We start from the raw sequence: 27,004 nt of genomic DNA, 5'->3' as shown, positions 1-27,004 counted from the left end.
AAGCTCCAAGTAGCTGAGTGCTGCACAATATGAAAGGCTGCCTATCATAATACTCTTAGGATGCTTTGAAAATACTTCTAGTCCAGGTTTTACAAAACCAGCAGTAAATACAGGAGTAAAACAAGTATTACCAACAAAGAAACACAAGTTCCCATAGCTGAACAAATATTTACAAGGAGCGAAAAAAACCAGTGAAAAACCTCCAGTGCCCCTGTGGCTAAGAAGCCACATAAACCAACCAAAACATTTATTTTCAAACAAAATTAAAGATGTGATTTTTTTTCCTGAAAGTAAAATGATACACTGTGCTTTAATTTGAACTGTTTTTAAATTCAATGCTAAATACACACAAAACCAAATTAATCTGTCTGGTAAAGACTTCAACTACTGGCTGTGGCATTATTAAACCTCATGTTTTACAATCCATTTCAAGTAATGCATACTTATGAAACATATTTATAAACACAATTAACAAACAAGCAATGTCATCCAGTTTTCCTCTGCTGCTGTTCCATTTAATAAGCGTGGAAAGCATATAACATACACTACACTGGTATAAAATAAACAGGTCTTTTAAAAAAGACAATATTTTAAAGCAAACCTCAGATCGAATACCTCTTCTGAGGAAGCCCTAGGCCAGCCAAATGTTCTATTAAAAAGCGTCAAGAATCTTCATCTAGTACATATTACAAGCTTTTAAGTCCTTTCCTCAGCAGGTCTACTAAACAGTGAACTACATTTTTGAGGCATTACAATTGACAACAAAAGTGACAGTGGCACAGAACTGGCTGACAACACTTTAAAAGAAGTAAAAACCCTCCTATCTATAATCTAAGCAAGAGCTCAAAGTAAAAAACCACAAGGGAAATGTATTGGCAATAGGGTGAGTTCAATTAAAACCATGGTAAGTACCAATCCATTTGCATTTGTGAGATTTTTAATGCAACAGCAACCTTAGTGCTTACCCTTTGTTCTAAAAAGACACAGCTATGGATGGTAATTACCTTTCCTGTAAGAATGTACATTCTTACAATATACCATTTAATAACATGATTCAAAAGTATCTTGAAGGTGCTGTTTATAATGGTAAAATTACTAACAGTATTAAACAGCAAGAAGACAACCACAGCTAGAGTGTATATTCCTGTCTCTGCCAGAACAACACCCACCTGGTCATTACTGTCTTGCTACAGCACACACGAGCTGCATGAACTTCCTTTGCACAGATCATGTGGACTTGATACCCTTACGTTTCAAATATGTTGTGACTTGCACTTGAACTTCAATTTTGTTTCCAGTATTCCACTACCACAGCATTTACAGGCACCAAGCAGGAATTGAAAGTGCCTTTTATTTTTTAACAATTAGAGATCAGCAGTTTTCTTCCTTTAGAATTTAGCAGCAATTTAGCATTATATTGTAGTGAAAATACCATAAAACCATGGAAAAGACCTTTAAGATCATTGAGTCCAACTGTAGGTGGAAAGAAGAAACCTTGTATTTCTAAGGAAGTCTGTTTCAAGAAGGATGAACAAAATGTACAGATAAGCACAAATTATTTGATATTTGAAAAGCATAAAATTTTAAGAGGCTTAGAAGATCATATTGCTTTATTCCATAGTGGATTGGCATCTAATTCAGTAACTGATGAAGAAAACAGGCATTGTTTTACAACATCCATAAATCACTTCAGCTTTTCAAATATAAGTATTTTTTGTGATGTTAAGCAAGCACAATGAAAAAGTAAGTTTTAGATAATTTTTGATCAATTATTAGAATAGCTCAGGTAAAATACAAAGCCCAAAGCCACCAGTAAGTTTGTTTGCTGCAGCCAAGCCTTCTTGAGACCATCAGCTTTGAAATGTTCCACTGTCAGAATCCGCAAGCCTGGGCCTGTCGTCAGGCTGTAGGTACCTCTCAGCTGTTTCTACAACCTAATAGCTGAAAAACTTGAACAAGGATTCCAGAAATGCTATTTTAGGACAGTTTGACATGAAGACTTTCTCCCACCAGATCTCCTATGCCAAGCAAATCTTCAGGCTGCCCAGCTGCTGTTTGTCAGGAGAAGGCATCTGCCTCAAGAACACCTAAGTTTTGATACCAGTTCGGGGAACTCTGAAAGCGTTACCATTCCAGAATCTGGAGGCTCCCAAACTCCTGTCCCATTCACTTTCTGGGACCACTCTATCTTTAGGAAACATTTTAAGATCACAATAGGAATCATGCCAGTCTTCCTCGGACCCATCAAGCAATTAGCAACTATTAACTGCTGTCATGATATCACTGTAACTCTAACATATGCAATATCAAATTATTAAATAACCCCTGAACAGTAGTCTTGTGCCCTGCCTTCCTCTGCCTTGAGGGGTCCAATCTAGTCTTGCTGTGTTGTAACCCCCTCTTCTCCCCTTCCTGCAGTGTCTGAAAATCTTCACTTCAGAGTTTTGAAGGGTTGGAGGTGAACTCTGCTTCCCCCCTCCTTAGTGATCATCTTTTCTCTTGTCTCTTCACTAAAACACCAGAAGACACTAGTGTCACAATGCACACAAGGTTCACGGCAATCTGTGGATCTCCTAGTAAGTTGTTGAAGGGAATTGTTAAGCTGGAACAGGTATCTCATGCCCTCAGAAAATGAAAGAAGACACCCCAGCACGTATGGTATCAGCTAACATCTTGTAGAGCCACTTGTTATCCCACAAGCTAGATAAGCTTGTGTAGGAAACAGTAGCTCAGTGAGAAGAGCCTGGGCAGATTGCTACATCTAATTTTTCTGACATCCCTCCAGTCCTTTGCTCTGAAGGTCTAGTACCACTGCAGAATTGTGGTACTTCTGTGTCGTCAGTACCCTGGAAGGTGTAAATTATATCACTTATTACTTTCACACTTTGACTTTTCTAAAAGCACAGAAATAGTCTCCTTCCAGCTCTCTATTGTGCAGGACATTTCATTTGAAAATATAATAAAATTATGTGCTGAAAAAACAGAATTTAATGGAAAGTAGAAGGACAGATTTCACAATCTGTAATCACAAAGGTGTGTGCAGGCATGTAATACTCACAAGAGGACAGGTGCACAACTCTGCCCCCTTTCCCAGAAACCAAGATCTGATCATTCTCTCAGTCCAGCTTCTCTCACAGTTTTCAAGCAGCATAAGCCAACACTGATGGTGAGAGAATCTTTCCCATCTTCTGTGGCCTTCAGTTGCTTATTCCCTGCATCACACATACAGTTTTCTCCACATTGTGCCAACCCAAGTGTTTATGGGGTCCTGAAGCAAACCAGACAGGAGAACCAATCTAAGGTAAAATGGGGAGGTGGCTGGTTTTGGCTGGGGGGCAGGAGGGAGAGAAGTAGGGAGAAGAGCAGACATTCAGCTTTTCAGCTTTACCCCAGATCAGCTCCCCAGGCTTCATACAAGAACTCACTCCCAGCAAGAAAGCAGGTGGCCTGAGGAAAGGCCAACCAACCAACCAAAAAAATGGGGGGGGGGGGTGGGGAAGGGAATATGGCAAAGAAATGCTACTTCTGGTTGCAGTGTTTGCCTTAAGTACAACTGAAACTATAGCCTGAGGCTGATCATCAAGTAGTATTTTTAATTGCAGACATCTCTGCTTTGGCTCTGATAAACTTTTATTTTAAACAAAAATAAAAATTACCTTTTTCATAAAAATGCAAAATTAAACAGTTTTGTTGTCATTCAAGGATTTAAATAGCACAAATGCAAATATTTGAGTAGGAAAATAAAAAGGAATGAGAAGACTGTACTATACAGAGCAAATGTGACCAAAACTCATGCTTTTTTCCGTTAAAGAAATAAACAGAACCTTTGTTAAGCAGACTTCTCTGGTTCTTTAAAGTGCCAAAGCTAAGAGATTAGTGGAGTCTTGCTGTCTGTAGAAGTCTTAGTCAGTCAGAAACACTTTATAAAACAGCAAACATTAACAGACTGAGTTTGATGGAGACAAAAAGGTAATCTGCTCATGCTATAAGAAATGTTGGCAATAGCGTCAATGCATCTGGCAAGTTATCCTCTGGACAATGCTTAGGTACCTCTGACAACAGTTTTCAGAGAAGACAGCATCCTAAACCAACAATTGTCTGGATTTTCAGCAAATATGCATTTCATTTCATACTACAGCCTTAATGGGTTTTATATTTTGGAACAGACAACCATGACATGAACAACATTCCAAAGCATCCAAGGAATCAATTTCAAGCTATTCAAACTTACTAAAATAATCCCCATTGAGAAGCAACTACTACTTTCAAAAACAAAAGCCAGCACATGCAGTCTTCGACTTCTGATGAAAATCTTGAGGGGAACATAAATTTTTGCAAACTTTAGGGGGATAGCTCCTCTCCAAATGAATGGTCATCCCTTGTTACTGTTTTCTTCCAGTCTTTCCTAAATAACAACCTTTCTTCTGTCATCCCATTCAAGACCCTGGACAATGTCTTGGTAGTAAACACAGTGAACAACCGCTTATTATCTTGAATGCAATCACATGTTATTCTACTGTATTTCTCTTCAATTGTTGACATCACAACGTTATAAGCTCTTCAGGACCACTGCTTTTTTTTTTCAAAGGTACACAGTATTTCAACATTAGAACACCAGTTCTACAAACAGTAAACAGTGTCTAAGTGTTTTTCCTTGCAAGTGAAGGGCCCTCTTACAATTTTGCATGTTATACTGCATACTTGCAAAATCTAGTGTCATTCTTTTGTGTCCTAAATGTGGCATGGACAAGATTTTTTTTAGCTAATTAACTGTTATGGCCTGTTTGTTGTATAAGGTTGCAACGTGGACAATTAAACAGATTGACCGGACTAAAACCTATCAATGCAAGAAGAAGGCATTAACACAAGGAACAAAAGAGAAAGAGGTTCCCCTTCCTCATTTCTGGTGTCAAGTAACACAGCATACCTGGCAATAAGGGAAAAAAATAACAACAGCAAAAGCAAGCATGAAATCAGCCTAAGGTATGGAGCATGCCTATATAATAGAACAGCCAAATTCTACTGAGCCTACATAACACCTATTTGACCCAAGTACTTTTTTTTTTTTTTAAATAAAGCGACCTGAGACAACATATCTACCACACCAAGGCATGAAGGCCTCTGTAACTTTTCAATAAGGAAAGTTTTTCTTGTTTCTAAGCTTCTCTCAAAAAATGGCTTTTCCCTAAGATAATTCTTGCAAGTAGTTAAACAATTTTAACCAGAAGTATTAATTAGTTTGCCATAGCTGTAAGAAATTGAATCAAGATTACAGTGCTGAAAGTTCTTTGCAACTATAAAATTAGAATATGACATGATCTACACTCTTAATGAAACCATTAACAATATTTTAAACTAAAGCTGACCCTTCTGCTCATTCTTAGCATTTCTGTGAAAAACAGTGGCATGTTGTGAATCCCAGAATCCTTTGTGGCCACAAGGCACAAAGATGATCAGTATGTTTAATATTGTGATGACAACATCAAACATAATGCAAGTGCACTGGAGAGTCATCAGCCTTTGGCAACACATCTTAAAACACCGAATTTATTCTGCATGAGTCTATCACCTATAGAGCATATGCAATAGATTTGAAGCTTTCTGCAGCAGTGGACTGACACTACAAATGCACAAGAATGGCTCCATGGCTTTTATATCAAAGTCAGGTCACATCTGGCCATCTCAGAAGAAGACTTCAACTCTAACTGCTAAAGACCAAGTAAAAACATGAAAAAAAAAAACCACAAAAAAAACCCGTGCAGAGATATATTTTAATACTAATCAAAGGTCATAACGATACGAACAGAGGAAAGTATGTCTTCATTAAAGCTAGGTGCAGGAATACACAGAACCAGAAACTCACTCACTGTTTAGCAAACAGGACTGTAAATATACTGTCATTTTATAGGAGTAATGAGAAAATACAAAAGAGAAACTTTAAAAAAACTTATAAATGGAATGTGTATTATTGCTAAAATATGCCTGAAATGGAGAGAAAACTCACTTCCGTAATGCAGTTTTGAGAAATTCTGGAGGGGACAGGAAGAGAAACACCTTTGATCAGACCAGAAGAAACTGTTCAGCTCAGTCATTCAATGGAATATATATGACTTTATCTCGACCCAAACTTGCCTAAAAATTTCTATAGCTATGCAGTTAGATGAATGTTTTCCCACATAGAAGGAGCAAGCGCGGATCTCTGCTCAGGGATTGTCATGCGTAAATTCAGAATGCAGTAAGCCAAACAAGCTAGAATAGAATTGAAGAGCTGAGTTGGAAGGGACCTACAACAATCATCAAGTCCAGCTACCTGACCACTTCACGACTGGCCGAAGGCTAAAGCATGGTCTTAAGGGCGTTGTTCAAAGGCCTCTTCAACAGCAACCAGCATGGGACATTGACCACCCCATCAGGAAAACTATTCCAGGGCTTGACCACCCTTTTCTCAGTCAAGAAACATTTGCTCGTGTCAAGGCCAAACCTCCCCTGGAGGGCACAGCTTTGATCCATTGCCGCCCACCCTGGCACTGGGTACCAGGGAGAAGAGCTCAGCATCTCCATCTCCACTTGCCCTCCTCAGGAACCTGGAGAGAGCAGTGAGGAAAACAGGCAGACACCAATAATTTAATTTAACTGCTACTGCATTTCTCAAGTAAAATTAAGTATAATGCAAAGGAACCTTTTATGCAACAAGACATGTTGAAGACAATAGAAAGAAATTTAACATATTGGTAAACTTGACCGTATAAAAGAAACACACCAACAAAACTATAGGGGATTTGTTTCTGAGCCAAGGGGAAGCACTAAACTTTTAAATTTTTTTACTCAAATGAAGTTTGAAAATACCAACAATTTTGTAATTTACTACTGAAAACACATCTTTTAATCCTTTTAAATATCTCTTTGCTGCACAATGTTGGTTATGTGTGTTTAAATACATTACACAGCAGTTTTTACATACCTGAAGGCACTGCTTCTAACCACTACTGACGGAATGTAATTAGAACGTTTTTCTTTCAGGATCATTGGAAAATGTTACATGGGGCCAGGAAAACCTAATTCATTATGCTATGTCATATAATGCTAAGAAACAACAGGCTTCTACGAAAATATTTATCTTGGCCTAAGTATTCTGTGAATTAGCAAAGTCAGCAAGAAAAACTCAAAACATTCAGAAGACACACAAGACAATACAGCAAGAACTTTAATAAACTTAATAACAAGAAAAATCTAGCTCTTTAACTATAGCCAAAAAGCACAGAAGAACACAGAGAAGTTGTTTATCAAAGTGTCTCAAATATAGTAGGACAAACTCCCTGGAATGCAACTTCAAATTATACTACAGGAACAATATTAAAATAAAGTCTATTCTTGCTAAAAGTCAGTTAAAGGCTGACAAAAGAGGTTTACCTTAGAAAGACACTGTCACTATTCTCCACCTTCCCCTCAAAATAAAACAACAACAACAACCACCACCAACAAAAGGAAACAATATGCATAGCAAAGCTAGGTATGAATCAAGATTATCTGTGATATGGAAAATTCTGCTCTCCCAAAAAATTTGATTGGGAAGGATTTGGAAAACAGTATGGGGGTTGGGGTTTTGTTTTGTTTGTTGTTTTTGTTTTGTTGTTGTTTGAGGTTTTTTGTGTACTTTTTGTTCCCCCCCCCCGGCCTTTGGTTGGTTCGGTTTTTAAAGGTGAAGTGTGTTTCTTAGAAAGCGGTATTCCTGTCTTATATATGTTATAATCGATGCATCAAGGAAATTTTGACTCCATAAAATAGAAAATACAGAAACAAAAGCATTTTGGTAAAGAAGATTCAAAAGCACTAAATTATACAATGCTAAATGGAACACTTTTTCTACAAATTTTTGTTGTTGAGTTCAAGATATACCTTTAAAAATTCAGCATTTTGAGAATTCGTCTGTTCTTATAGAAAGGTATTCCATAAGACACTTTAAAACAAATTTTAATGGGGATGGACTTCATACTTTCACAAGGTCATTCATGCTCCTGAAGAGCAAATTGAAGCCAATATATGCTACACCTTCAACATTTCATTTTCTGATGGATATTCGGTATGGAGTTTTTTCCCTCTGCCATTTTTATGGGGTAACACATAGTGTGACTTAAGTATAGGAGAACTCAAGAAACAGCCAAGCCACACCAAAGCCTCATGTTTCTTCATCACATTCGCCTTACAAGAAATTTTTATTTGGCTCTTGCAACACCTTTTGAAGGTGATTAAAGCGTACTAGCACTTGCTTTCTCACTCTCAAGCTTTTGGTCTACATTTACAGGTAAAACCTGCCTTTATCTTTGCTTCCTTTTTGCTATAGAGGACACAGAGAGAAAAAGTGCCTTGAGCCTAACTTTCTTAATTTTATACACAACTGTCTGTTATGCTGTCCTGGGCAATGACTGGTAAATAATACTAAAAGTTTTGCTTTTCTAAAGCTGTTCTTGCTCAACAGAAACAGACATTTGCCAAAGTTCGACTTACAGATTTTGGGAAACAAGCACCATTTCTGTACTGAAACCATCAAACTTTCAAACAGAAAGAAAATTTTAAAAAATTATCAGAATTTCAAAATGCTGAAGTATTTCACACGTAATAAAAGTGAAATGTTTCAGTGTAAACATTTTCCACAATAAACCATCCTCTTAAAAAATAAAAATCACCCCATTCAGAAATGTTGTATTTGCTTTCTGAGTTGACCTATATTTTGAAAGTCACGGGGCACTCTGAAAACCAAACAAAACATTCTAGCTGATCTAAATATTTATTTCAATCCAAAATGAAACAAACCCTTTTGTTCTGAGAACAGCCAAGCAAAAATATTTCAGTTCTATATAAAGCAGATTTCCTAATATTTCCAAATGACAATTAAAAAACAAAACCAAACCCACAGAAACAACACCCCCCCCCCAAAAAAAACCCAAACCAACAAAAAAATCCCCACAAAAAACACCCAAAACAAAACACCCCCCCCCCCAAAAAAAAAACAACAAACCAAACCTCAAACTCAAGCAAACAAACAAATAAACAAACCAAACACCTTTCAAAAGACACGTCCATCTAATTCCACTAATTGGTTATCTGCAATTAAGATGATATATTTGAGTTTTGCTTGATATGCAACCATATACATATAAAGATGAGTTTTTCTTTCCCACACAAAGCATATCCCAATCTATCTTTACAATAGCATGCATAACTCCAACAGAAATGAACTGACAGACATAAAATCAACACCAGGTATCAGTTTGTACGTTGTCAGGATGTGAGTTTATATGAATGACAGAAACTCAGTTCCCAGATATCCATGGGTAACACCAGTGCACTTTTCTTTGTATTCCATTTGTTATCCAATAGGTTTCTCAGCAAAGTCTCTTCAACATGTGGCTAGTATGGAAGAAGAGTTGCCTTTCTTTCAGGACCATTGCAGAAATTACTGAATAAAATTTACAGCAAAGAAGCACAAGAAAATGCTTGACTTCTGATAATGCTGCCAGGCTACAGAAGAAAAACATCAGTGTAGGTATAATAGATACATATACTTATTTGACAGAACACTGACACTACTAGGAGTGCAAAAATATCAGTGAGCAAAAAATTAAAATTAGTTAATAAAGCTTTCCTGGGACATGCTTAGAGTCATTTCCAAAGGCCACATTGAAACAACTAAGGCAGCTTATTCACTCCTGGGTGAGACCTGCATGTACAACAACCACTCTACTATAGTCTCAGTTTCACCCCCAGAGGGACCCTGAGTACACAGACCAGTTCTCCATCTGGGTGACTGGGCACCCAGCTCCTCACAGCATGTTCAAAGACCAAATCCACTACTGAGATGACATATCCTAAGCATCCTCATTTGGTAGTCCTGCCAACTGATGGGAAACCAAAAACATTGCCAACACTATATTTGTCTTTTCATGAATGGCAGCTGCCCTCCAAACATACAGAGAACTTCCTGGTAGTGGTGCAGGAAGATAAACAGTTACCAATTAATAAATCAGAATATCTTGACAGCACTTAATCAGAACTACTAAAACCAGAGATCCTTAGCAAAGCTCACAGTGATCCGAAAAGCTCTGGAAACAAGTCACATTCTATAAAATAAATCCTTATCATTATGTATAAACATCTGTTTACGGTAATACTTGTAGAGAGAGAAATATTTAACATTAATCTCTTTTAAACTCTCTACACTTCAAAATCTACAAGATTAGGGATAATTGCTAAAGACGACTAACAAAAGTCAAGACTCAGAATCTTCTTTTAGATAGCGCCTCTGCTTTGTAATGCTACATTTTGTCCAAGATTTCCTAAACAGAAATGTTATTCAGAATTCAACACCAAGCATGCCAGTGAACCACCATGCAAATAATGGAATAAAAATAAATTATATTTTGCCACTGCAATTATTCATCCAGAAACAATTGTTCCACATAGCTTGAGGATATGAGAACAATACTTCCCAACAGGACTTGACTTTCATTTGAGCTCCCTGGTTGCTACCATAAAATAAGCTAATATAGTGGTAATTATACAGTGTATATTTCAACAGTAGTATACTCCCTGCCATCTGCAACAGGCATGCAATGCTAAAGAAGCCTAATTTTGTATTGGTAAATGCAGAAGTTTTTCATTCTAAACTAGAAGGAAACAACAGTTAATTCCATAGAACTATACATGCTTTTAAGTTAGTTTGCTGAACCGGCAAATATTGTTGGCAATATAAAGTTCTATCTTTGTCCAGGAAGTCTCTCACAACATGTAGAGTTTACATCACCAGGTAGCATTTTATATCTTTTTATGGTCACTAAAATGCCATTAAAAAAAAAACAACAAACAACTTAAAGTCCTGCAATTAAGTCAAAGCAGGACATCACTTCACACAACATTCAAAGCACAGGCTTGTTTAACTTCTGTGTCTCCTTGGAACACTGTTCAGCAACGGCAGTTACCTCAGCCTTCCACTTCGTATACTAAGCAAAAACACATCGTTGTACATAAAGTAGCTTTTGGAAGGGAAGAAAGAGCTCTCTCATTACTGCAAATGCAATTTCCTAAAACACAAGCATTGAACATGATACAGAAAAATTTGAAAAAAGCGTACTACTAAACAGATGACACAAAGAAAGTGCTGTACTATCAGCTATAGAAAACCTCTTTGCATAAACATCCTTACAGTAGACATTTGTTCTCTACTCAAAGACCACTTTACTACATTTTGCAATACTTTGTCTTTTACTAGCTGTCTTACAGAAGTCTGCTATATAACGTGATTTGACAAGGCTGTCCATGTAAAAAAAAATGCTACAACTACTTACTAAAAGTTGCAATTTGTGAGAAAACCCCATGAAAGTTAAAAAAGCAAAAACCTCAATAGCCCACTTTCAACTTTTGATAGATTATTTTGTTAAAGAAATTTTGTGAATTATTAAAGTTGATGTCAGTCATAACTTCAGAACTGCCAGGAAGGTCAGACAGGAGACATAAATCCATATGAAGCATGCAAACAAACACAGTTTCAGTGCATCTTAACAGCTGATCCAATGCATTATGAAAGTAGGCAGCATGTACTAGAAAGCTGCACCACACTTAGATTTTGTGCACATTACGTTGAAGATATTAATTGAATTTAATTAATTGAATTTAATATATCCACTATGAAGGTGGTAAGGCAGTGGAACAGGCTGCCCAGAGAAGCTGTGGATGCCCTATCCCTGGAAGTGTTCAAGGCCAGGTTGGATGGGGCTTTGAGCAACCTGGTCTAGTGGAAGGTCTCCCTGCACGTGGCACGGGGGTTGGAAAAAGATGATCTTTAAGGTCCCTTCCAGTCCAAACCATTCTATGATTCCATGAAAATAAAATACAACAGAAAAATTGTTTATTTCAGAGGCAAGATATAGGCTGATATCTGTTCAGCAATGATTTCAGCCATCTCTTTAATCAGTTGATTTAAGTCAATTTTATGCTTATACAAATAATCTGAACACATATGTAAATTATTACAGTGTTGTCATCTAGTTACCACTCTCAGCATTGTATTAAATTTTGTCATTAAAAATGTAATATAGACCAAAAAGATCAAGGTTTGGACACTGAAATAAACATCTACTTATCTATACGAAGTAAGAAAAACTCTCAGAAAAACAGCAGCTCAAGTCAGTCACAGTGCTAAATTTTGACTAAAAAGTCTAAGAGTTTCAGAAATCTTCAGATGCCATCTTAGAGACAAATATAAAAAAGTAATGACTGTCAGACACCACTTTTCAGCTGCTGTCACACAGATATATTATTTTATACTATGTTATTATTATTATTATATTATTATTATTATTAGACTGCTCCACTAACTACTTAAAATGGTTTGCAGCCCAGTAATCCAGCATAGAAATATTTGATATGTACAGACATCCTACCCAGGGGCTGCAGTACAGAAGTGACTTAAATAAAATTGGGGGTATCTGATCACAACACTAAAGTCTGTCCTGGCCATATACTGCTGCTAAAAATACTTTTTCTATATGTCAACTGCAATCTTGTCAAAGTACAATTGCCTGAATAAAGCATTTTAGAGAGCTTATTTGTGCTGAGATTTAAGGAACTGTAAGAACACATCCTTAAATACAGCACTTCTAATCTAATTTTCAGTGTGCTCCACAATAGAAGCATTCCACCTGTGGGGCCTATCCCATTGTGTACTGGAAAAACATACACATGTAAACCACTGCAAATGACACCAATCTCCCCTTTCTTACATGACTTGATCATGCGGTTATACAAAATCATCACGTATTGTTTTGCTGCTGTTCTTCTAAGACGCCTCAGTTCTTACATGAAGTAGAAAATCTTTTCATCACACTTCTATACCTCTCTGTATTTTTCACTAGATCTTCAGCAACACATCTTCTGAGAAAACAGACGTGATTTCTGAAGAGATTTGGGTCAGTAACTCAGCAAGCACTTTAATAATGACTTTGAATTGCTTAAATCTTTCACTGGACTCATGAAGAGTTTCTGCAGCCCAGCTGCAGCAAGCTGGCAGTAATAAATTCTCCATACACCGCAAACTAAGTGTCTGACTATTTCATGTCTAAGTATGTGAAAGCTGGAGGCAAAGCTTGTCATTTTACAACTCAGTACTTGTTTCTTTCCCTATGTCCTCTAACAAAGGTACTAGTGTAAGTCCAAATAAGAACACAACTCCCTGGAGATGCCTGCTGTGAGACACGTCATAGCATTTCTTCAAGAAATTTCAAAACAATGGCTTAAGGGCAAGTTTTTCCATAAGAAATCAAATTGCTATGAAAGAGTGAATTTTTATAATAGAGGCCACAGTACAACAGATGAATTGAATTACTCAATCTTCAGTCCAACTGTACAATATTTCAAATTCAAAATACTTTCCAAAATTTCACATCCATTGTCTGCAAAGACAAAACTCCAAAGTTTTCTTGTTATGTCAAGCAAATCCACCTTTATGTTAATTTAATGTGAGTTTCATGACATTTAAAAACAAACATAACAGGACAGACAGGTCTGCTTTTTTTTCTTTCCATACATACAATGAATCTAAATAGAATTTAAATAGTTAACCTATGTAAGTCCATAATCCTGACTGTATTGCCCATATCTTGTCTTTGCCATATTCTCTTCAAAGTCTCTGTAGAACATTTCAACTATAAGCTATATAGTGCTATCAGAATAACACTATTCCTAGACTTCTCATAATACAAGAGTTCTTCATAGTCACACCACGATGAAAGGAAAAGAAGAAAAAGAATTTCTACCTACATGTCTTGCTACCACTAGGCATTTACTTGTATCTGGCAATTATTGTTTAATAATTACCAGAACTATCAAATGGCAGCCTTTTTTCTGCACAGTGACTACTTACTGATTTTAACATCACCTGTCTTGTACAACTGAAAACTTCTAGCTTTCTGAAACATATTTTCTGAACTGCTTCTCCACGAAAATAATAAGTGCATTTATACATCTCGTACTTCAGCTCCTGCTCACTTCATAAGATGCATACAGGTTTTAAAAACTTGTCCTACTGAAACAAGAAATCTGAGACACCACATCTGTCTGTCGTAACACACAATCCAATTCACAGCAACCACAGCGCTAATTATACAAACCTAAGCAGTAGGAGAAGTTTTGTTGCAATTACAGATGAGATTCGTGGAATAAAAAAGCAAAAGAAAATTATATTTACAATCTTAAGTGAGAACTTTCTGTACCAAATTTGCCAACATGGGCTTTGATTAGGAAAAGGACTCTTCCTTTCATACTACTGATAGGAGTAGCAAGCAGCTCATCACTGACCTATATCGGGTTCATTAGGGACTCCTAACTAAGCATAGATTGAAAAATACATTGAATCATTGGAGACTTCTTACTAAAACATTTGTAATACTCAGAGTCATAAGTGAAACTCAATGCATGTACTGTTTGTACATACACAGAGGATGTGACATCATGTGTATTTACTGCTTTATTTTTGATTAAAAGTATTTGATACAAAGATGGAAGATGACACAGCTGAATTACCTCAGTATTTTTTACTACACATTTAATCCTTCAACATGGCACACAGACACAAAAAAAACACCACCTGTGCCTTCACAGAGATTGCATTGGAAATGAATACCGGCATTATTCTATACTTTTGAAATACCAGAAAAATTTAGATATCAAGAAGAAATAGTGAGGTACAATAAAGCTATCATAACTACCAGACGCACAAGAGTTTTAGGCAGATACTGGCATGGAGTACTGTACTGCAGGAAAAACTTTTGATGTTTGATTGGATCCATATGACATTACAAATATCCTACTGAACTTAAAAGCTGATAAGCTCTTAAAAGCTGATATGGCTCTCAGAAACATCCCAGATCTCCTGCAGGAAATCGATTGCCAGAAAAAGCAATGTATCTTTACACAAGGTTTTAAGAATCCTAGAGGGGTTCATGAAAATCACTTTTATTGTTGAGTGAAAAAGTTATTGTCTTCCTCTTTAAGAAACCAGAGATAGAATAGAATGACCAAATATTACAGCCTCCTCATCATCATGAGAAAACGCTTGCACAGAACTTAATTTGAGCGAGCCTAAAATCAGCATGAAATAAATTTTGCAAATAGTGGCACACAACACAGTGAAAACACGACATTCTACTGCAAAGGTACCACCAGACACAGTTATGACTACTAAGAACACCAATTATTTTATTAGAGCCATACTGTAGGATGATCATTACATGTGAAAATAAGACCTGGTACACCTCAGAGACTGACTTTTACTGTAGTGATAACACCCCTTACCTTGAAAAGATTGTTTGGCTCTGTTCACTAGTTCTTCAATTGGATAACTTGCTAGATCTCCTCTGGCATGCTTAGTTTTGCAATAGGTACATGCATTGAGACACCTGTTTAGAAAATGAAAATATTCAATTTCTAGCCAAGAAAGCCTTTATATGCACAGCCATATTTATTAAGTACACCTGGGAAAATAAGCTTTGATATTTACAATGAGAAAATAGTAGTATTCTGTTTTAAAATCAATAAAGTACAGGCTGTTTCAAAAAGATGGACCCAATATCAAGTCACAGTCGACTTCAAATTTGGTCCACCTTTTTGAAACACCCTGTAGTTTGAAAATATTTTTGTCCTCCTACCTTCTTAAAGTATCTTTCATATCTATACAAAAGGTTGAAAAGAAGATCAATGGAAACAACACACAAAATCCAAGAGTGGGAATTTAAGTATTTTTATAAAGCTATAATAAGGTTAATAATTGTCCATCACTAAATATCAATCTTCAGGCTTCCAATCCCACTGTTACATAACGAAATCCAACCTGATCAAGGAAATAAAGAAAAAAAAGTCCTGAAAGACTAAAAGATGATTTTAAAACCAGTGTGTATTCTTGAAAACACATTTGCATTAATTTTTCCTTCTTTCATTTGGCTTGTCTAAACAAAACAAATAACATAATGAAGACAGAATCACCAATTAGAAAGACAGCTTGGCAAAGGCTGAGGAGGTAATGAAAAATTCCTGTAAGAAAATGAAGGAACAATGTGAATGCTTTTAATTTACCTGACAATCTAGTAAAGGCAGACAATTCAAAGTAGAAGAATGGAAAGATCAAAATAAACAAGTAAAAACTACCGTCTGTTGCATGTTTTTCTTGGATTAACCTTCGGATCCTGGCAGTGCCATGAATGTAATAAGCAGGACATTAAAATGAGTTTGTTGCACTTTTTTTCCCTCCTCCATCCCTTTTTAAAGCTGATGTTGCCCTATAGCTTTTTATAGGCTAAAACATTTAAACCTCTAAAAAACCCACAAAACCAAAAAAACAAATTATAAATATTTATCTTGTTCATGGTTACTAGAACACCTTAAATTCTGTCCATTTTCACAATCAAAAAACCCACAGTTTCAATACAATACAACATTTGGGTGCCAGAAAAGACTAATGCTCAAACTACAGGAGTATTAAGATAGAGCTTTCAAAACAATAATGAAAAGGCAAAGATAGCACTAGGTGGTTCCTACAGAAGTCACCACTTACAAGATTGTGTTTACTACTTGGATATATCTTATCTTCCACCACAATTTTTGACAGCTCCATGTCTAGGTAATTACCGCTTCGCAAACTCTATAGCCTTTCCATCACAAAAGATTCCCCTCATGCTTTAATGACACCTTGTTTGCACAAGCAGTGGATCACTAGTGTAGAACATTGCACAGAACGTTTTCTCAGGTGTCCTCCTGCCCCTGCACATTATCTTGACCCTGAGACCTTCTCCACCAACCAAACCTTAATTTCTGTCAGAGGACATCTAGATAGTTTGTGATTCCCTCTGCTAGACTGGATGTTGAAAATTGTATATCATCTTATTCACATAAATTATTTTTCCTGCCTATCAGACCCAAGCATCAGATTTTAGAATCCATTTTAGATGAGAAAACTGAGAGATACTGCTTAACCACAGCAATGAGACTGTTCTATTAAGAACTAAAAATGTATATGAAATAAGTTGACATTCAGTAAAATATACAATCGTCTAATAGAAAAAAATATCTAAATTTGAACTTTTACAACCTGCTGCAAATAAGTGATTCATTTCCACCCAAAGACAGCTCATCAGATGTGAAACCATTTTTATGTATCTCATCTTTCTTCTGCAAATCAAAAGTTTTTCATTGTGCAAGATCTAAAGCATGTTTAAAAGAGTAGCATTTGAAATCAAGTGAGTAGAAGCAGACAATTGGTTTATACTTTGTAACCTATTTAGCAAACTAAAATGTATTCTACTAGATCAATGGCTGTCTAAAGTATTGTGTACAGGGCCTTCCCTCACAGCCCAGGGCGTACTCATTTCTCTCCCTGATTCCCATCCGTGACTCTTTTAAACTCCTTCAGTTCTTCCAGGGTTGCACAGCATGTATCCCTATTTTTTCCTTCTTTTTGTTGTTGTTGTTTTGTTTTTCTTTTTATTCGATTGTTTAATTTTGTTTGTTTTCAAGAACAACTCTCCATTTAACTGAACATTTTATTTCCAAGTAGTCTCCCATCCAGTCACACTCCTTCTGTCTACATCATTTGCTAAGCCAGCTTTCTTCCACAGTTACACAAACGCAGAGTTACGGATGGGTGATGCATATTGTCACGTCCTGAAGAGCAACACTAATCCTGCCTTCGGTGTCCTGGTGTGGCGTGATGAGGGGCTAGCAGCCAGACTGCCCCTTCCTCAGCAGGACAGGGGCAGCCAACAGGCAGAAGGGGAGCAAGGAGGCTCGTGAGTCTAGAGCGAGACGAGATCAGGAACTGACTTAGGTCATGGACAAAACACACTGAACTCAGTGAAAATTAACATATCGACAGCCAAAATAAAAACATAATTACAAATTCAGGTAGCAGTAAACAATGAGACAAACATTTAACCAAAGCCTTTCCTCCCAGCTTAACTTCACTGCTTCACTCCAGAACCTTCTACCCACATGCTGCCCACAGCCAGCCAGAACCGGCCATGACCATCAAGAGGCAGATAAGGCCTCTCAGAGGTCCCTGCAGCACCCCCCTGCCAGCACCCCACACACAGGTCTGCAAAGCACTGAAAGAAAATCCTGCAATGGCAAAATATCACAGGCAAACTCCTACACCTTGACAAGGGCACCTTACGGGAAACGCGGTCAAGGCCGGTGTTACAGTGACAGGCCAGCACATGAGATCGGCAGCGCAAGATGTGTCAGTCACTGCCCCCCAGCACCTGAGGGACATGTGAAGGGAACATTAAAGTCAGCGCACATCATCGCTCCTCCAGTGGTGCAGATGGAAACCCTCCAGCAGATGGACAGCCATGTTCATGAGAAGAGAACAGAGAGGAGTAAAGAGAGTAAAGAAAAGTAATTACTTGTCATCTTTATTTGTACCTGGAATTCTGCACTCAGTTTTGGGCCCCTCACCACAAGAAGGACGCTGAGGTGCTGGAGCAAGTTCAGAGAAGGGCAACGAAGCTGGTGAGGGGTCTGGAGCACAAGTCTGATGAGGAGCAGCTGAGGAAACTGGGGCTGTTTAGCCTGGAGAAAAGGAGGCTGAGGGGAGACCTGATCACTGTCTGCAACTACCTGAAAGGAGGTTGTAGCATGGAGGGTGTTGGTCTCTTCTCCCAAGTAGCAAGTGGTATGACAAGAGGAAATGGCCTCAAGTTGTGCCAGGGGAGGTTCAGATTGGATATTAGGAAAAAAATCTTCACAGAAAGGGTTGTCAGGCATTGGAACAGGCTGCCCATGGAAGTGGTTGAGACACCATCCCTGGAGGTGTTTAAAAGGCATTTAGTTGAGGTTTCTTAGCGACATGGTTTAGTGTCAGAATTAGGTTATTGGTTGGACTCGATCTTGAGGGTATCTTGCAACCAAAATGACTCTAAGATTCTACCTATAGGTTGACCCACAGATTTTGGTTTCAGGTTTTTTTTGAGGTTGGATTTTGATTGTTTGGGGCTTTTTTAGTTCTGATTTTTTTTTTTCTTTTCTTTCAATTTTGCTTTCAAGGAAGCACAAGACCAATTTCATAGTGGATGTGCCTGCTCTTTTATAACCAACATACTAGGGTGTGGTTTACATTTATGATATTTGTACTAATCTTTGTTTTCTCCAAAGAAAATATAATTACAAGCTATTTTATCAATTTTCTTAGGTCATCAAGAAGAGATTTAACTTGCAACAATCCCACCTCATGACCCCAAATTAAACTGGTTAATGTACTTTGAATTATTTACATTTTGCTTTGAACTATTAACCTTTAATCAGCTATGAGCCCAATACACAGCAAGGTAAAATATTATCCACAGATAAATTACTACCATGTGGCTAATTAAAAACTTTTTGAACATGTTATCAAAATGAACGCCAAATTTTGTGGCAGATATAGAAAATAGTAGTCTTCACATTTCTGAACTAGTATGTGCTCATGTTGTGCGTTAAATTTAGCAGATTCTTCATTTTCAAAACAGTAATATTCCTCATAAAACACACACTTAACATGAAAGGCTACCCCTCACAGATGGAACTAATTCTGATTAAGAATAGTTACGACACAGCAGACAAATAAAGACTTCAGTGGGACTAATCAGTGGGTTTCAGCAGCAGATGAGAATAAGAGTACAGACATGAGGAGGAAAATGCTGGTTCCTCTTAATGGGACTTGTGCCACTAAGCTTAGCGAAGACAGGATTCCACCCTCAGATATGAGAAGTATAAAACATCTTTCATTCAAGGACCAGATAACAGCTCAATTTCAGACTGCAATGTGCCATTAGTGTGCCAGTCACTCACATTTAATGTGATTGATCAAGAGCAGACATCTGTGAGCAAGATGGGAGAGCCAAAGACTGCAACAGTGTCAGCAGATCCCTAATGCTCTGCAGGTGGTTAATTTGGGGGAAGGGGGCTGGCACTGCCCCCTTAATTTCCAAAAAAATCCAGTAAATTCTTGCTTGGTATCAACATAATGAGCTGGTAAAACAACCACCACCACCAACAACCAAAACCCAGTCCTGAGGCGGTGTTCTCTCAAACTAGGTATTTGCAAAAATAAAGTAAAATATCACTAACGACAATTCAGTCTAAACACTAATATCCACCCTTGTGAGATCCAGTTATACAAATTCAAAACTTTATAAAGTTTGTCCTATTAAAAAAAAAAAATAATAATCTGCCAGCAGTGCAGTGCCCCAAACATCACAGCAGTGCAAATATAGAAAGATTGCTCATCAGTCACTCACACCATCTCCGCACCTATCGGACTTCCCTAGAGTGTCTCAAAAATTCCAGCCCAAGAATATTTTGTATTAGTAAACTGTGGTTTTCCTGAAAGGGGAGCATGATTAGCTTGTTTCAAAATACAGCATGCAGAGAGATTTAGGCTTTTGTAAGATACATTTAGAGTTTCTGTCAAATGTAATGTTGATAAAAATGCTCTGTAGCGTGAGTATAGAGAAAACTCCCTTGAGTAAGCAAAAGAAATACCAGAAATATATAGAGCCAGCAGATGAAAAGGATATGGATACTATTCACAACTTGCTAAACAAGAGCTAGCAATATTTTACAAATATTTTTCACCTTAGGATACAAAGTTTAGTAAACCTAACAGCATTTAGGCTATTTTTATAGGTAAATACCATACTATATTTATAGATTTAAGTGCCATGAATATTTCCTAGTATTTTACCTCTCTAAATGTTACTTTTTACTTCCAAAATTTCTAAATCCTGTCAAACTGAACTGCAATGGATCAGGAAAAAAAAATAAATAAAAAGTAGTTTACAGAAAAGAAAACATGTCTAATATGCCTGTTTTGTTTTCAGGAAACTGTTCTTTTGATTGAAGTTAGGACATTTTACAATAAAGCTTTTCAACCCACTATGACAGGGGAGGTAATTTCCTGTAAAAATTTGGGGCATGGGAGGTTGTTTTCGCTTCAGAAAAAGTCAGGATTTAAAATCCTTTTGGAACAGTGGCAAGCTATTTCTCATCAAGGCTAATTAGTCTAGGCAGCAAACCACATTATGACAGGAATACTGTTTCTAGTTTACCAGCTTGTTCAGACTGAGCTTGGACATCAGCCACAGGGGCTGCGCTACAGAGATGCACTCAACACTTTCTATATGTTAAAAACACGATTTCTCTGAAATCATATTTGTAGCTGTTTTAGAAACTGCTCTGCAACTGCAACACCAACTTAAAAAGAAAAAATCTTTTCAAAAAAGTTTTAGCAGAAAATAGGATGAACCTTCAAGAAACATTATACAGTGTGTGGGACTGCATGCATTTTTATTCAAAGCAGGATGCAACTATGGGACATCATTTGTTAATTCTGCAACTCATTCCATGCTCAGCAAAATGGGAATAAAGTGCATTAAAATTTGTTCTTCCAAAGACCTTTAAAGCCAGTGTTTTATTTGGTTATGTTTCACTAGTTACTAATAAAAAAGAATTTGCAGAGAAGGCAGCTCAGTTAGTTTGATAAGCTATAATATGATTTGATTTTGTACTTCAAATATTTGCATTTTGTGAAATTGAATTCCTATAGTCAAGTACAGGTCATTCAAAGGTCACAGCTATGCAGTTAGATCATCATATTTTCAACTTGCTCACTTTAAGGCCAATGACTTGACATCAGCAAAATCAAGTGCATCAATGGCACTTCTTAGTGTTTGTCTAAAGAACTTAGTGATTAATCATTCTGCCTACACAGTTCTGCAATTGTTTGAATTAATTCAGGCATTCTAAATTGAAGTTACAAGTTAAAAGGTTCCCTTGCTAAACTGCATAGATCTGTGTTCCCCACCTTGACCCAAAATAGTGCGCTGCTAGATGCTTGTTGGAAACTTCAATGACTGTTTTCCCCCATAATTCAAACTAAAGCTATAAGATTCACAGAAACATAAATTATTCCAGAAGCATTTCCAAACAGCTGCTTGGCTATGCAGATGGGGGACAGATCATGACCGTCATTAATATCAATAAAGTGACTCAGCTGAAATAGCACAGGTAGATAAATTAGGTTCTGTGGCAGAAAATGCCACGGCATTGTAACTACAAGTAATCAAATCTTTCAACAATTCATAAAGAGCAACAATATTCGGAAGAAAATTACTCTTGGTCTCAGTGAAATAGCAGCAATGAAGGTGGTAGAAATAGACTTGTGACAGGAAAATCTTAGAAATTTTCTGAGAAATATGCTCACATCTAATCCCAGACGCGCAGTGGCAGAACACCCCAACATCACTATTTCAGCATGCATAAGCAACAATTATTCTCAGAACCCACCTAATGAACAGTGATGATTGGAAAATGACCTCTGAGAACAGGATTCTTGGAGGCTTGCTTTAATTTACAATGTTTTAGAGAGCTTTGAATTCGCAAATGCCTTAGTATAGTATAATTTTATTAAGAGAATGTACTGGGGGCAGATGACTTAGCATAACATATACATAATGTGCTGCAAAACCTAATTGCGTTGGTAATGAACAATTCAATAAGCTTTAAAAATTACAGTCTTCAAAGTTTTTTAGCAAAATAGTAAGAATTAAAACTGATTTCTACATAGCAGGAGGGAGATGATGAGTGCATTTAAAGTTTCGTTTGAGGAACAAAGCACCTCAGCAGATTTCCACGAGTGGAAGGAGAAGGGTGAGAGATGTCAAGTATCTTTCTACAAGTGATCCACTTCATTTACCATGCATCTTCACAACAAGAGCAGCTCCTGAATCACCCACCCAGAAAACACGGTTGAAAAGTAGACCAACTGCCTCTGATAAGAGCTATTGTTTTTATTTCCTGAATGGCTTTTGGGACAGACCCTTTTAGAGTGGTGAAATCTCACAGGAAACATTAGGCTGCAGTTAATTCTGTAACATACAGCAGGTACCACACAGATTCTTGGGATAAAAGGTATTGTTTTTGTCCTGGTCAAAACATCCTGGGGGAAAAAAAAAAGAAGTTACATTTCAGCAGCACTAAAACTACCAAGCTTAATTTAGAATTTATCTGACATTGCCATCAGACTAAAATGTCTGTGGGAAAGTGGATCTGAATTGTCTGGGTAAAATAATGGAAATAAGTGCATAATAAAAACAAACTCACCATTTATAACCTAGAAAGAAACCCTTCCCAATGATTTTGCCTACACAAAGCTTTCTGCCCCAAAATGTCCAACTGGTTGTGACAGTAGAAACGTTAAAAGCTCCAATGTGGACAAAGATCTAATAAGTATTATCTACAATCAATACTATGATGTTGCTCTTAAATGTCATCTCTGTCTTGAGACAAATTGGTTGGTCTTGCTGAAAAAAAATGTGTTATGTGCAGCAGCAGAGACAGACACACTTCAAGTACATACTCTTCCTTGTGTATTAATTTGTCAACTTGAAATGAAAGAAGACCACACATTTCAACATAATTTCCCAATCCTAAATCTGTCTGAGATTTTCCAAGCAATTTAATGGACTGATTTACACAGTTATTCAAGAATCCAGTGGTTGATGTCATTTAAAAATAGAAATTTAAACCAGGGGCCTTATATCTGCCTTTAAGATCCTCCAAGGGGATTTTCAAAACTACACAGTTACAGAGCTCAGTCAGTCAGATTACCTTCATGGACATATCTTCCTCACTGCCCATGTATTTCTTAAAGAAAATGCAATTTAAGGTACTTCTAAATAATTAGGGAAACGAATTTGAATAATTAGGCAAACATTTATAAACTATTTTCTTTTCATTATTTTATAATGCTTTACAGAATCTAAAAGCATAGTGACAGTGCAGAAAAACAGGAAGTAGTAGCCTTTTGTTACTGAACTACTGATACTCAACTTTTCCATCTGCTTTACTTCTCTAAAATTTTCCCCTTCTAATGATTCCTCAGGTCTTTTCCTCTATTTTACTCCCCCCGCTCCCCCTGCCATTTTCAAAACTTTTTCCTGTTGTCTTGTCTTGAATTCAGTGACCATTGTGCTTGTAACTCTCCCGTGGTGTCCTCAGGTACCAGCGACTGGAATGGCCTGACTTTCTTCCAAGCTAGTTAGCCAGTGTTTGCATGCTTTGATTTCCTTCTTAACCACTCAAGTCTGTGGCGAGTCTGAAACTTTTCCAGTTCAACTGCTGTCAGCTCTGACAGAAACCATAACTTGCTTGATTTTTTTTCTTTTTTTTTTTTAAAAAAAAGCACAAAGAGAGACAACTAGTTTTCAACTGGTTAGCCTTCAGTTGATGGGTTGTTTGTTTGTTTGTTTTTGCCACCTCCATTGCAACTCAGACAGTTATGGTCAGTCATTTAAAGGAAAATTGGAAAGACCACGACTAAAGCACTTAATGCACAAATCGGAGCATTAAAAACAGAGCACAGAATCCCTTGGGGATTCAGGATCTAAACAGCCTTCTAGACATTACAGGCTGGAAAATCCACAAGAGGCAGCTCTAGTCATCAAAAGCAAGACTTACCAATAAAAAAGAATGGACAGACAAAACATGAAGTAGCTCAGCAACTCAGTTGTTCACAGGCCTTAGTCAACACTTTAACTTAAGTTTTCTTCATATTTCAACAGCTACATTTGGCCAAAACGTTATCTTTGCAATGGTTGACTTGAAAAAGTTTTTTAACTTTAAAAAAGTTCTTAAAAAGACCCAACCTCTTGGACCATGGGGGTTTTGCACTGGCTGCACATGGGCTGTTTCACTGCCCCAATAAGTCAATGTGCCAACAAACACCAATATTTCATTCAGCAAGCACCACACAACTTCCCTGCAGAAATGCTTTCACTGATAAGGTTGGTGACGTCATACTATATTTCTTTGCTTTTAGAAACTTGACTTAAAATGGCTGGCTCACAGTTAAGATGAGATCTGACTGCTATCTACAAACATCTGATGGGAACATACAGGGAAGACACAGACAGGCTGTTCTTGGAGGTTCAAGTTCATAGGATTAGAAGCAATGGACACAAGTTGTTACACAGAAAACTGCCCTTAGACTGAAGAAATTATCTTACCATAACAGTGGTCAAGTACTAGAACAGGCTGCACCACAGCTGATCTCATCTCTCTGAGATGCTGGAACCCAACACCACCACTGTTCCTTTCTACAGCACAAAGACCTGCTCTGCTCCAGGATTACATGAGTCTACACGGATGAGTGTGCGCACACGTATGTGGACCAGAGACACACACACAGGAGAAGCACAGCATGCTTTCAACACCACAGGATGCTTAGGTTCAACTACAGGAGTAAGAAAAGCTAGAAGATGAAAAATCAATGCAGAGAAGGACCAAGTCTGGCCTGCACATGGAGAACAAGAGAAAAACATTAAACGAATATACCACAAACAGTATCAACATTTAATAATTTTATCTCAATTTGTTATCAAATACATTTAGAGTGTGATACTAATGTGATACTCACATGCTGTCCGTAAGTACACCACAGCACTTTGAGGGCTAACATCAATAGGGAAACAAGTATTGCAGATTTTTTGGAGCAGAAAACCAAAATATTAGAACATTCTGATTTTAGAGATGACAGAGAAAATCAGTTTTCAGCAGATTAGGTTTCCACTTTCACCATGTTCCTCCACAGGACAAAAAAACGCCGGGAAATGGCATTGCATCCATACACTGGACATTCAGAAAGCGGGTGTATGGGAATTCTTCCACATCCATGGAGCTATGAACTGCCATTTAAAATTGCACTTTGTTTCATGCCACCCTTTACCTTTGTGCAACATTAATCAATATGCCTTTAAGTTTTATAGAGAGTCATACAAATAGTAAATGTGCAAAGCACATCGAGACCCCTGACTGGAGTACATTTGTGCTTCTCCATCTTCCTTTGAAATGTTCAAATCAGCCCAAACTGTAAACAAGTCTTACAAAAAAAAAAAAAAAAGGTGAAATTTGTCAGTTCTGTGATGAGTTACTTTCGACCACGTTTATACTCGTGAACTCATTTAACTTGAATTCACTTAAGCATCCTAAACTTTCTCCTACAAACACACCTCCAACTCATGTAAAAGAAACTGATGGGGGGAAAAAAACCTGAATGTACTATATAAACAACAAAGAAAAGTCCCTCAACGAACAGATGTGCAACAAGCTGTTATGTGTGCTCATGTCTAAGGCAGTTTACACAAAGTATAGAAACCAAGTTTCTAGTCTCTCTAGGCAAGAAGGAGGTAGGTCTCTCTTCGTGCTTTGGTTTTCAGAAGAGCATTTTTCCATTTAGAAAATAAAGCCATTCAGATGACCTAGACTAACATAAAAAAGGCACTGTATTTGTTGAGTATATATGGCATTACTTTCATAATTTCATTTCAAAAGGGACTACTACTTTTATCGACATATTGATCACATAAGAAAATAATTGAACATTTAATATTTAACAATATTCATAAAATATTCAACATAGACCTAAGATAAACCATAGATACCGCTACAGAAAGAAGAGCAGGAGGACAGCAGACACCAGTGTTCTAAGTGGAGTTAAGTATAGGAATATTACTTCTATAAGACATTACTAGCAGTGATATATAAAAAATATACATAAATTAGGTACCTATCACTTTGACAATAATATCTTCCCATGTAAGTCTTGTAAGCATTATATATTCGATTCCTTTTATTAAAAACATGAAGAATATACATAACCACAGAATGGTTGTGGTTAGAAGTGACCTCTGGATATCATCTAGTCCAACCCAGCTGCTAAAGCAGGTTCACCCAGAGCAGATTGCACAGGAACGTGTCCAGGCGGGTTTTGAATGTCCCTAGAGAAGAAGACTCCACAACCCCTCTGGGCAGCATGTTCCAGTAAAGAAGTTTCTCTTCAGGTTTAGACAGAACCTCCTGTGCTCAAGTCTGTGCCCACTGCCTCTCATCCTATTGTTGAGAACCAATGAAAGGAGTCTGGTCCCAT

The 27,004-nt window shown here is 37.2% G+C and overlaps 1 protein-coding gene across 3 annotated transcripts in view; it reads right to left on the bottom strand.

Moving 5' to 3' along the window:
• Positions 1 to 27,004, bottom strand: part of CDKAL1 (CDKAL1 threonylcarbamoyladenosine tRNA methylthiotransferase) — a 415,738-nt gene that overhangs the window by 216,248 nt on the left and 172,486 nt on the right. For all 3 annotated transcript variants that reach the window (XM_082046383.1, XM_082046384.1, XM_082046385.1), the window contains one exon: positions 15,346 to 15,449. In XM_082046383.1, coding sequence (XP_081902509.1) covers positions 15,346 to 15,449 — 104 coding nt within the window. The remainder of the gene's footprint in view (positions 1 to 15,345; positions 15,450 to 27,004) is intronic.

The sequence above is a fragment of the Streptopelia decaocto genome (genome assembly GCF_964273445.1).
Source record: "Streptopelia decaocto genome assembly, chromosome: 2".
Lineage (NCBI taxonomy): Eukaryota > Metazoa > Chordata > Aves > Columbiformes > Columbidae > Streptopelia > Streptopelia decaocto.
The sequence above is the reverse complement of the archived record's forward strand: the minus strand, read 5'-3'. Positions and strand labels throughout refer to the sequence as shown.